This window comes from Chelonia mydas, chromosome 8 (genome assembly GCF_015237465.2).
Source record: "Chelonia mydas isolate rCheMyd1 chromosome 8, rCheMyd1.pri.v2, whole genome shotgun sequence".
NCBI classification, from domain to species: domain Eukaryota; kingdom Metazoa; phylum Chordata; order Testudines; family Cheloniidae; genus Chelonia; species Chelonia mydas.
Window position 1 is genome coordinate 72,597,486 of NC_057854.1, and position 12,954 is coordinate 72,610,439.

The 12,954-nt window shown below is 44.5% G+C and overlaps 1 protein-coding gene across 1 annotated transcript in view; it reads left to right on the top strand.

The window, feature by feature from the left end:
- Nucleotides 1-12,954, top strand: part of ABCA4 (ATP binding cassette subfamily A member 4) — a 103,205-nt gene that overhangs the window by 50,714 nt on the left and 39,537 nt on the right. The window contains exons 17-23 of the mRNA XM_043521510.1: nucleotides 2,121-2,219; nucleotides 6,345-6,597; nucleotides 8,813-8,841; nucleotides 9,588-9,765; nucleotides 10,643-10,774; nucleotides 11,551-11,690; nucleotides 12,571-12,708. Of these exons, the coding sequence (XP_043377445.1) occupies nucleotides 2,121-2,219; nucleotides 6,345-6,597; nucleotides 8,813-8,841; nucleotides 9,588-9,765; nucleotides 10,643-10,774; nucleotides 11,551-11,690; nucleotides 12,571-12,708 (969 nt within the window). The remainder of the gene's footprint in view (nucleotides 1-2,120; nucleotides 2,220-6,344; nucleotides 6,598-8,812; nucleotides 8,842-9,587; nucleotides 9,766-10,642; nucleotides 10,775-11,550; nucleotides 11,691-12,570; nucleotides 12,709-12,954) is intronic.

Below are 12,954 nucleotides of genomic sequence, written 5' to 3' on the forward strand. Positions count from 1 at the left end.
GGGTGTGATGTTAGCCACGTGGTACAAATTAAGAAGTGAGTGTTTCATGGGCAAGAACATTTCCTTGTAGCTTAAAAAAAGTTGTTTAGCCTCATGTTAAACATGATTGAAATACTACATTAAAAGTTGTAGAAGCGATGGGGTTGCCTTTGAATGGATTTGCTGCTCTAGCATACATACCGTAGCTCCCCTGCCTGTTGCTGAAGCAGGTGGCAATGGTTAGCCGAACTTCAGAGTGTGGAGGGTTATTCTATTAGGAGGAGAAATTGATCATGTGGCCCTGTTTAATTACAAAGAACGTACAGTCCTATATCCGGTTTCAGAGTAACAGCCGTGTTAGTCTGTATTCGTAAAAAGAAAAGGAGTACTTGTGGCACCTTAGAGACTAACACATTTATCTGAGCATAAGCTTTTGTGAGCTACAGCTCACTTCATCGGATGCCTCCGATGAAGTGAGCTGTAGCTCACGAAAGCTTATGCTCAAATAAATTGGTTAGTCTCTAAGGTGCCACAAGTACTTCTTTTCTTTTAGTCCTATATCCCTGCACACCACGGGAGTCAAACAGGAGACAGCTTCTTTGTTCACAGTTCCAAGCCTCTTTTTAACCAATGGTTTACCCAAAAAGCGCGCTCTAGGCTTTTTTCAGGGCCATACTCCCACTGTTTATTCTGGCTGTCTCCTTGGCTTTCTGCTCCTTCTCTATTTCTGTGGTGTCTGTGTGTTTCTCACAGCTTTTCTCTCACATTCAGACACATACAGCTCCACCAATCAGTGCCCCAGCCCCTGCATTTTCTATATCCGTCCCCAGTAAAACCCCTTGGGCTGCATTATCAGCTTTTTCTCAAGCCTTTCCAAGTATGGGTGGTTTGGGTGGTGGCTCCTATTGCTTCAGCTATCTGGTTCCATAAAGGAGCTCAATTGTTTTTTACACTTATCCTGAATGAAAGGTGGCTGTACATCCACCAGCTTCAAGGAGGTTTAACTAAACCCATAACAAGCCAAGGCTGCTTCTGTGAGCAGACAGAGAGTTGAGTGAGTTAATGTGAGCACAGTAAGTCAATTCTAAGAACCTAGGGGGTAGTATTTTAAGTGGAAAGAAAAGAAGTACTTGTGGCACTTTAGAGACTAACCAATTTATTTGAGCACAAGCTTTCGTGAGCTACAGCTCACTTCTTCGGATGCATATTGTATGTATATGATTAAGTGGAAATCATATACATACAATCATTGCAAAGTTCTTGTATCAGGTTTGAAACTGTGATGGAATAAACTGCTTGTTTGCAAAAAGTTTCTCTGGAAATTACCCAAACAGTTTGGGGAGTCATCCAGTCCTTGTTTAGAGCTTTCCTTGTTAGAAAGCCAATCCAGAGAAATGAAGTGTAAATGAGCAGGCATTCTAGTAACTATCACACAGAAATAGACTACACAGCAGTGTTTATTGCAAATCTTACTGCTGATTTTGAGTAAGTGGCAGAAGACACTATGTAGGCAGGCTCACAAAGAATAAGACTTTAAACATAGAGGACCAGATTCTTAGCCAGTGTAAATTGCCATCACACCACATTTTTTAGTTGTTTTTCCTGGAAAGCTGCATGTTGAAATTTTGGCCTGAGCTGCCTCTTAATTTCTTTTTGATGCCTGTTGTGCATTCAGGCCCAGTGCGATCTTTGTAAACATGATGAGCTTTTCACCCATTCAGTCTCTAGAATTTTGAAGGGGACTTCAAAAAGAAATCATTGCTTGGGGTCAGGAGCCTACCTGCTGGAATTGGACATTTCTTGGCAGCTAGTGCCTGGTCTTAAGGGTTCAAACTAGCCCCAGGCAGGGGGTAGCCGAATTCCTTAATTAAACCAGATTTTGCTTTAGAAAACTAAAGTTAGCTCCGATCACACATAATGTGTTTATTTCCCCTCCCTTTCCCAAAATATTTGGAAACTGGGGTTATTCTGTTGGAAGCATAGTGGGTGGCTGTGCTTTGTTAGATCTTCTAATATGTTGGAACAGGATTGCTAATGAAACTCCAAGTATTGATATTTACATTATGAAAGTTGCATACCTGAGTTCCAGCCCATAGAAGAATGTGGACTCTCTGTATGGACTAGGTCTGTTTGTGTTTTAGGGGAGTATGGGATACCACGGCCTTGGTATTTCCCTCTGCAGGAGTCTTACTGGTTTGGGTCTGGCTACCCAAAAGCTGAGAACACAGCAACTGCCGATGGTGAGTTATTTGAAAACTCTGGTGCTCGGAAATAACTTCAAAACCCACTGATCCGTTTAGAGGTGAATACATTGTCGTTCATTATGTGAGCCACTGAAAAGATTAGAGACAGACGTACAGTGGGAATCTTAGCAGGTGGCTTTGAACTCTGAGTGGCCCACTATTATTAGAGAGTTATTAGAGGATGAGTCATTGTTCCATCCGAGGGCTTTTAAAGCATGCATAAGTTAGCTGGGAACATCAGAGCCACATCTCTCTAATTCATGCATATGAGGATATTTGACGAGCTGTTATTACCCAACCCAGAATATTGGTGACTTGAGTCACAATGGATATGATACTGATTTTAATTACACTGTGTTTACACTGGGGTTACACCTCTCACTCTGGACCTGAGTCTCTCCCATTTACTTTGTCATCAGTGTAACTATTAACTTCAAAGGAGCTACTCCTGATTTACACTAGAGTGAGATCAGAATTGTGCCCCTTTTGTGTGTATGTGCACACATGTATGTATATATAGCCTATTTTGAGAATGCCTATCTAAGCACTCCTAATTGATGCTAGTGTAATTAAGAACAGCATCTGGCTCATTTTATTTTCATAGAAATACAGTAGATCCTCAGAGTTATGAATACCCGAGTTATGAACTGACCAGTGAACCACACACCTCATTTGGAACTGGAAGTGCGCAATCAGGCAGCAGAGACCAAAAAAAAAAAAAAGAAATCACAAATACTGTACAGTACAATTCTGTGTTAAATGTAAACTACTAAAAAAATAAAGGGAAAGTTTAAAAAAAGATTTGACAAGGCAAGGAAACTGCTTCTGTGCTTATTTCATTAAAATGAAAATGGTTAAAAGCAGCATAGTGAAGTTTCAAAGCTGTATTAAGTCAATGTTCAGTTGTAAACTTTTGAAAGAACAACCATAACCTTTTGTTCAGAGTTACAAACATTTCAGAGTTACGAACAACCTCCATTCCCAAGGTGTTCGTAACTCTGAGGTTCTACTGTAACAGGCAGAGAGATGAAGGAATCATTCTTTGCCTGTTTTTGCATGGTCAGTCTACTCATCACAATATGACCCCTCCTCAGCTCTGATGGACTGTTTGCAAGGGGTCTGGGCACAAGAAGTTGCTTCTAGACCAGAAGGGTCTAATCTCCTCTGCAAACATTCTGAAATCCTCCTCCCAGTCTGCCCACATGTTGGGGTTGAGAAGAAAGAAACAGCAACATTGATCTCCTTAAAGGGGATTTACATTGTGGTATGTTCTGAACTGAATAAACAGCTTTCCCACTAGCCTCACTGTGAGGGGAATTCAGAATTACAGAGGTTGGCCTGGATATTTTTTTTTAACAATTTCTGAATTTTATTTTTAGTACAAATTTAGATCCTAGATGGATACAGTCTCATCATGGGCATAAACTCCATCAATTTTCAGAAGGGCAGTGTGCTCCCTCTGGTTTTGGAGGCCATGCTTATAGCCAGCAAAAATGGCTTTGGACCACGGTCTCCCAGACATGGTGTCTTCCTGAAGTCCTGCTCCCAGCAGGCCCCTGCGCCTTCGACCCAAGATGCTAGAGTCCATTCTCTGTCTCTGCTTCGTTGCACCCATCAGCCAAAGAGGCATTGGGTGCAGGGGAGCGAACTACATTGTATATAGGTGTGGAGGGAGATTTTCAAAGGCACAAATAGGAGGTGGGCCATGCATTTCTCTTTGGCTCCTTTGAAAACTCCACGCTTATAGCATAGAGTCACTTAGAGGGTTTTAGCATTTAGCACGTACCTTTGGGATGCCCCTCAATACTAACAGAAAAATATTTTTACTTTCAGAGTGTTCGTAATGCCCCATAAGTGCTGTATTTTCTGCCAGGTGTGCCTAGGAGAGGGGTAGACAGGGAGCCTTTAAACTCTAAAGTCTTCTGGTATAGGTTTCTTTATAGCACTTTTCAAATTGTTCAAGTGAAGTGTTACTGCCTAAATGAAATCTGAGCATTTGCCCCAAGCAGCAGTTCATTTTCCAGGATCAAAATTATTTTTAAAAAATTGACACATCATAATTATGGGTGATGAATTACATGTAGTAATCTGGAGAACCTAGTGCTGCTCTTGGCTAGAGGGAAAGGATATTATCTCAGGTAACCTTAGGACAGGCCCCTACTGGATCACAAGAATTCGATCTGTCATAACTCACCCCCTCCTCTTTTCTAGAGAGGGTAAAACTGAAAAGATCTTAGATCTCTGAGGAATCCCTCCATGGGAAGCACATAATAGTTCATCTATTTGAAGAACTAGGGTCCTTTAGTTCTTCAGTTTATTAAATTAGCTTCTCCCACACCCCTGCCACATCTGGGTCACAAGGGCAACAATTATAATGAACAATTATATCTTTCTTCCTTTAGAGAAACTGTCATGCACTGGGAAAAACATGAGGGGGGGGGGGGGAAACGCCAGGAAATCCAAGAGCAAATAAGACTATGTCTACACTTAGAGCTAGGGGTGTGATTTCTAGCTTGAGCAGACATACTCACACTAGCGCTTATCGAGCTAGCATACTAAAAATAGTAGTGTCACTGGAGTAACACGGTCAGTGGCGAGTGGCAGCATGGTTGAGCTGCCCAAAATATGCACCCACAGGGTCCGGGTAGCATTGTGCTCAGAGCAGCTAAGTCACTACTGCCGGCGCTACTGCAGCTACACTATTTTTTGCTCACTAGCTTGATGAGAGCTGGTGTGAATATGTCTATTTGAGCTAAGAATCACACCTCTAGCTCCAAGTGTAGACATAGCCAGAGGCCTGGTTTACAATAGGAAATAAGGAAAAATCCACGCAGCTGAGTGATGCAGTTAAACCGACCTAACCCCAGTGTAGACAGTGCCAGTGGGAGAATTCTCCCATCAACCTAGCTTCCACTTCTCAGGGACATGACATACCTACACCAACAGTAGAAGCCCACCCATGGTGTGGTAGCATCTTCAATGAAGTGCTGCAGTGTTTTAAGTGTAGACAAGCCCTAAAATGCTAGATCAACCTGATACATTTTAAAACTAAGTAGTTGTACCAGTGTATTCCCATGGCAATTAAGTTGCTTAGGGTATGTCTCTACTGCAGCCAGGAGCGTGCCTCCCAGCATGGGCAGACAGGCCAAAGATAGCTGCGCTCAGGCTAGCACCCTAAAAATAGCAGTGTGGACATTGCAGCATGGCAGCAGTCTGGGCTAGCCATCTGAGCTCAGACCCAATAGGTCAGGCGGGCTTGTACTCGGTGGCTAACCCAAGCCACCACCCATGCCACAACGTCCACACTGCTATTTTTAGTGTGCAGAGTTAGCACAAGACTGTTTACCTGGGCTGGGAGGTGCGCTTCCAGCTACTGTGAAACCTGCTTATGGAGTCTAATTGTGTACCACTCAACTCAGTTAGAGTTTTTCCATTGCCTTTAATCGGAACAGGATTGGGCAAGACTAAACTCTGATATAATGAAAATTTAGGTATAGACTGATAGTTCCAGATCATTTCAATGTATTGCAAAACAGTGAACCTCTGCTTCTAGCTACATTGTGGGGGGAAAAAACCCATCAGAGGACACACTGTTCTTGCTTCCCTTGTCCCCCCTCCACATAAATTCATGTAGCTGCTTTCCTTCCTAGAGGTGTGATCGAAGCACATGATTGGGAACTGCACGCTAACTCTTTCACTCTGCCCTTGGTTACATCACTTAACCTCCGGATCCCCAGCTGCAAAATAGGGATCTAACAGGGAGGGGTTTGCGAAGAATATAGTCTGCAGTTACCAACACAGTCAGTGCATATCAGACCTTATGCTTTAGGACATAAACCAGCCCACTAAGCACCTGGGATTAGGAAGAAACTTCCGCCATGGAATTGAAAAGATGTCAGTCTTGCCTCTGTAGTACCTGGTCTTGAGTACTTGGAAGAGAGGATATTAGGCTAGGTGGATCATTAGTCAGAGTGCAATTGCTATGTTCCTAATGTCACTGAAGGGCTTTGATGATGAATAATGCTAAGAGCTAAGTACTGTTGTAATTTATTACTATCTCACTTCTCCCAATATATCTCCAGAGATGATGGTAATCTTTAAATTAACTTTTGGTTAATGTAGAAAAAAGTCCCAGGAAAGAAGGCAGTCCAGCCTGGAAGGCCCCAGGACAGGAAAAGACTGCAATCATGAGGGAGGAAGCAGATGAGCCTGAAAAGCTGGAAGAACAGAGTGACAACCAGAGGGAGAAGGATGGTAAAGAATCCAAATGTAAACACAAAAGAAAAAAAGAGCGCGCCAAGCAGGGGAAGCCTAAGGCAGAGGCAAAGGACAAAGATGAAATGACTAGTAAGGAGACAGAGAGAGAGCAACCTGAGTAACCGTGACACTTTGTGAAAAACGTTTTAACCCCCAGGTACTTCGCAGAAGACCAGAATTGTGTACATGTGAGAAACAAGAGAAGCACTCCATGTTGGAGCATAGACCTGAGCCCTTATTTCTGAGAAAGCACAGAGCTGCCCACAAACCAGCAGTGATGGGTTATATAGCCTATCCTGTGCTGGTTAGCTCCGATCTGCCACCAAGTCAGTGCTGTCCCAGGAGAGCGGGCAATGGTACTGCTGCTGGCAGCCCTCCACTGGGGTGCAGCTTTAATTTCTGCCAGGGACTCCACAGGTGCTCTGCCTCAAGAACTTTCTCAGGAGATGTGTTGAAACACCCAGCCACTGCACTGTTGCTCCCTTGTGGTCCACAGCCACTTACCCTTTGGGCTGCTCTGGCTACCTCTGGAGGAGAGTTTTCTACCATAAAGGCTCTACAGCTGGGTCTCTTCCAGTGGAAACCCATACTGTCTGTTCTTACAGCATGTTAGTACCCTTGTTAAGTGACACCTGAGGGACACACATGCTGGCTTGCTAGGGCTAAATTGTGGCCATGACTTTAATACCAAGACTTGAGAGAGATGAGCTAAGATAAAGGCAAAAAATTCTCCCAAAACCCATCCTGCAGCAGGCCCTGTGTATGTAGGGGAATGGCTGGTTCCAAAGGGATATATGTGAATTGTTCTGTCTCTACGGTGTGATGCTGACATTAGCTCCCATCTAAACATTCCTGAATATGACCTGGTTGGTATTCAAGGGCCAGTGCCTTCTCCTGTGCGGAGACAGATGAGCTTTCTGCATGTGGTCCCCAGAGGAATCCATGGCAGCAAGCTGGTGATTACACAGCAGATTCCACCACCACAGACAGCTAAGGGCTTAGCTCTCAGACTCTCTTGAAAAGCTAGAGGTAAAACTGGGGTCATGAGAGCTCATCCTCATGTAGGTATTGATGACCTGCATTCAGAGTGAATGGAAACAGGACAGTGCTTCAAAAGGAACAAGCCGGGCAAGGGGCAAAGGTCATTTTAGCAAGTCTGCTTCTAGTACCTCTTTATCTTTGCTTTGCTCTGCTCATCAGCTCCCAAGTTCCAGCAGCTCTGAAACTGCAGGAGCAGGGGCTTTGCCTGTCACTAAAGGGAACAGCCTGCATTCCCCATTTTTGGCATGAGGTCTTCAGCCAGCTACATAGTAACTGGTGTGTGTGAACAGTACACAATAAAACAATCGCAGAGTTCAATTCAAAGTTCTACTTACCAGTAGGAGGGGCAGGGGCACTCTCAGTGGGATTCAGAGCTGGCATGAGTGGGTGTAACTGGAGTTGGACAGTGGTGCAAAGGATAGATGAACTAGCAATAAGCCAATCCAGTTCAAGACAGCAGAGCACAGTCTAATGACTCGCACGAGATAAATCTGCCCTAGCTGGTGAACTTCAGGCAGTTTGCACTAAGCCCTCATCTAGATTCCCAACAAACAACACAATGTTATCAATATCCACCTGTAGAGTCAGGAGAATGACCAGTCCTTAGCCCCACGGGAAAGCCAGCAGAGCAGAGGCGTCAGGATGGCCACAGAAAAGGTGCAGAGTTTGGGGATAGACCTTCACAACACATGCATTAGCCTGAGTCCAGGAGTTTTACAGGCAAACGAGAAACGAACTCATGTCAAATGTAAGACTTGTGGTGGGAACTTGACCAATGTTCCGTGCAGATCAAGAAGAGTCAGGCTGCTGGAATCTGTGTGTGCATGCTCCTGTCTTAGCATTCAGACACGTGTCAGGTACTCCAGGGTGTTTGGACTCAATCCAGTGAAGTACTGAGAGCCCTCGACTCCCTCGTGGTGCAAGACCCGAAGAAATGGTCTGCTCTGTCTTGTACAAAGCTGCACAGTCCAGTCCTGTGATTGTGGCTGCTCTGCGGTGCCCAATAGACCCATCCTGCCACTTGGGGCTTCTCTGCTAGCTTTGTTTAGAATGGCAGACCCATGGGAGTTGCTGATGGAGACGGGGCTCACCAACAGGATTGGCAACACCCAGGCAGCCTGGACTGCACCTCAGTACAGCCCTTCTGGGGGCTGAAAAATGAAGTAAACCACAATAGCAGAATAACCCTCCCTGCAAATCCTTAAGTGCGTTATGTAAATAGAAGTGCACAGCGTCTGTAGCATAAATATTCTCAACTCCTATAATTTGTCTTCATGTTTAATTTCCTTCAGATGGTCTTTGCTTTGCCTAGAACTTGATGGTGAAGTTTAAAATTATGCTTTTGTGATCCCTAGAGGAAATTCACCCCTGTGCAGAGCTCATCTTAAGTGGTGCCTAGATCTTGGGCTGGCCCTCTGCCCAGTGTGAATTTCACTCCACTAGGATTAAAAGGAAGCTTTATTAAAGGTTCACGAGGTACCTACATATCACAACCAGCATAGATCCAGATTGGGGTGTGGGAGTTTTTAAAGCATCAGTGGATAAATTGTAACCGATACTTGCAATCCCCCATAACACAAGCCCGACCCCAGATGTACAGTACCTTCCCTCTTAACTTGTGTAAATTTGATTTTAAACATTAACTTTAATAAAAAAAATTTAACAGCCTAGAAAAATAAAAGAAAAGGGACATCTGGGCTGATGACTTGACTGGCTTAGCTGGAAATATAGCTCCATCTCCAGGCTGGTTTAATCTCCCAGCACACAGACAGACAATGAAACCTAAACAATGTCTTTCTGTCACATATGAACAAACACAAAACAGTCACCTTCATCTGAGTTGTGTCTCCACAAATCCTCTCATTTACCCAGATAAATAAGGAATAACTCTATGGATGTCAATAAATCTACCCCAGTTCAAAACTGGTATGAGGGGACAACTGAGCCCTGGGACTTTGTGCTGTAGTTTACACTGTGATTGTGCTGCTGTAAGCAATGATGTGCTGAGAGCTGTGGCCAGAGTGTGGCTCTAACTCCCTTTTCATTCTTGATTTCTTGCCTTTCAAGTCAACACCTTTTTTGAACCTGAGCCTCCAGACCTGATCCCGGGTGTGTGTGCGCAGAACCTGGTGAAGATTTTTGCAGGCAGGCCCAAGCCAGCAGTGGATGGCATGAATGTTACTTTCTATGAGGGCCAAATCACAGCCTTCCTCGGCCACAATGGAGCTGGAAAGACAACCACCATGTAAGTGTTAGAAGAAGCTCTGGCTGTGCAAATCCAGGGCATTGCCCTGCTGCTCTGACCCTGAGTTCTGTAGAGCAGCAGGCTGATCTCTCCATTCTCCTAGCTTCTCTCTTTCCTAGCTACCACCTCTGCAACTAGCACATAAGGACAGGTTGTCCCCATGTAGGGACATGCTGACTATAGAAAAGGGAGAGCATGAAATACATGACAATCCAATTTAAAATGGCCCTAAAAAGCCTGGGGTTACATGTGTTTTCTGTTTGTACCCAGCAGGTAATACCAAATCCACACATTAGTGATCTACCATACAGTCTCCAACTCCTTTCAGTCTACAGCAAAGCAGAGTGCAGGTCAGGAGGGCAGGGTAGCCCTAGTATAACCCACGGGCAGCACTGTTACATGACTGCATTCAAGGCTTCGAACCATTATTCTGGATCTCTGCCACAGGGAGACTCGTTCTAGGTCATATGTAGTCAGGGCTGGGGAAACTTGCCTGGAGAACTGGTTTGAAAAGTACAAGTTCAGGTTAACTTGACTTAAACACCGTTTGGCTAGCCAACAAGGACCAGATCAAACTTTTGTGCAAACCAAGTTTGGAGTCAGTTTTCTAGCCTATGTGAGGACCATATAGACAATTGATACCAAACCCAGAACCACACATTAGCAGAGTTACTGTACGCATTCCCAGGGTCTCACTTGTGTATTTTATTAGGACTAGATTTAGATGTGTCCATGCTTCCCAGTGGGATTGTGTTTCAGCAACCACTGGAATAAGAAGTCGTCATGTGCCACCTAGTGGCCCATGAAAGAAGTGTCTCTGCATATGTGAAACCTAAGGACTGTCCATTTGCTTTTGTTTCTTGTGTTGTTTGACCAGATCAATCCTAACAGGCTTGTTCCCACCCACATCTGGAACTGTCCTGGTTGGTGGCAAGGACATCCAGATGCATATGGACTCGATTCGGCAGAGTTTAGGCATGTGTCCTCAGTACAACATCTTGTTTAATCAGTAAGTGCCATACTCAAGAACTGAGCCCCTTCCATCCTGTCTGGATGTTTGGGATGTCCCCGAAGCCCATGTTGTTTCTCTGTGCTCTTCTGGCAGTGCATGTAACTCAGACAGAATCCTCCTTCCTTCTTCTCCTGTCAGTATTTCTGAAGGACAGATACTATTTTACCCTTTCTACAATCCCCAAGAGGAGACACATGGGGGGTGGAGGGCATGCAGGTCATGTGCCCCCGTCTCCCCCCAGATTTGTTGCTTGGTTTGTACTGATAATGCTCACATGGACTGAGCACGCTCAGTAACACTGCTGAAGCCGGCTGCCCACATTTTATTCCCCCCTCTCCCCCCACTATTGGCAGGCATGGGTCATCTGGGAATCCCCTACTTGCACTGGCTGGGCCCAAAGTTATTACTCAGGGGAAATAAGTGTTCCTGACATGGGTACTGCATTGTGGTAGGGCTTGGGAGGGACTTAACATGAGAATCAAAGCACACAATAATCCAGGGCCCTGTTCCTCAAAATCTTGGCAGTAGGCTGTGCTGATGGTTGGGGGTGCCATTTTGGAAAGACGGTAGGTGGGTAGGCAGAGAAGCAGCAAGTGCAAGGAAGGTCAGGGTGATCTTGAGGAGTTGCAGGCCAGCCGGTGTTGGCGCATGTAAGGGACAAACCGGTTCCTCTCCTCAAAGGGGGTAATGCTATAATGAACTGACTGCTGTTGGACCATGCAACCTGGTTCTTCATTTAAACTGTCTCCATGCCTTTCTGTCTGATTTCTCAGCCTCACTGTAGCAGAGCACATCTTGTTTTATGCCCAGCTGAAAGGGAGGTCTCGAGAGGAAGCTGTATTGGAGATGGAGATGATGCTGGAAGATATAGGCCTCCCCCATAAAAGAAATGAAGAGGCTCAAAACTTGTCAGGTGCCCAAGGATTTGTTCTCAAAATCTTCTGCACCGTTTTTGTTCTACTACCATTTTAGTTCCATGGGGACAAATTCTGCCAATGATTCACACTAAGTAGTCCCTTACCTCTTGAGTAGTGAATTGGAGCCCCATGAATTTCAATGGGCTTGCTCAAGCAGTGTGGGTGGCAGAATCTGTACATAAGGCATCAGCTGTGAATGTACCTGTGATGCATAAAACTTACTTTAATGATGCTGAATAAAAATATATATTTATATACAAAAATATGTGTTCTCTTAACAACCTACCCCAACCCCCACCACTATTCTGTGGTAATAGTCCAAAATGCAACACCTTCCCATACTGCTGCTTCAGTGTCCTGGGTGAATACTCTAGAATAATGTAATATTTTTATAAGGGCTGTTCATGTCATTTAAAAGGTAAAACTGTATGTAGTACAGTGTCAAGGAGGTGCAACATGTGGGTGTAGTGATGGATACACCTATAACTGTCCAGAGTTGCAGATTAGGTTAGATAAGTACTCAGGAGTTCTTATACTTCACTGATCTCTAGGTTCTGCAAATGTGGGCCGACAATATCATGAAAACAAACTTTCTTAGACCATCTCTAGAACTTCCTGCTTTGGCTCCAAGCTAGAACCAGAAAATGCAGACACTGCATGAAAATGAAAAGTAATGAAAAAATTAAGCTAAATTTTTGGAACTACAGCAAAAATGTGTGTATTTGTTCAAGTTCTGGGCCAAGGTTCAGGAGTGAGAGTGGTTCTTATTTTACCTGGTCTCTCTCCAGCAGACACAAACAGTCATCTATCATCACATGCTGCAATGTGTGCTGCTCTTCCTTCTCACTCCCACAGTTGTGTCCTTGCACTCTTTAGGTGGCATGCAGAGAAAGCTATCTGTTGCCATTGCCTTTGTTGGTGAAGCAAAGGTGGTCGTCTTGGATGAGCCCACCTCTGGAGTAGATCCATATTCCAGGAGGTCTATCTGGGATCTTCTACTGAAGTATCGCTCAGGTAACAGGCTCCAGAGAGGAAATCACTTTTTAAGCCCTTTCACAAATAAGCATGTCTGTTGCATAAGCTTTCATTAAAGTAAAGGGTATGAACATGCACAAACAGGTTACACGAGTGGTAAATTCATGTAAGCCACTTGTCTCATGACCTGGGGGTTTACGGCAGAGGTCAGAAAAGCTAGAGATATGATATAGCAACTTAATGTTACATAGAGAGAGCAGACTAAACTGTGCTCAGAGGGCCCAG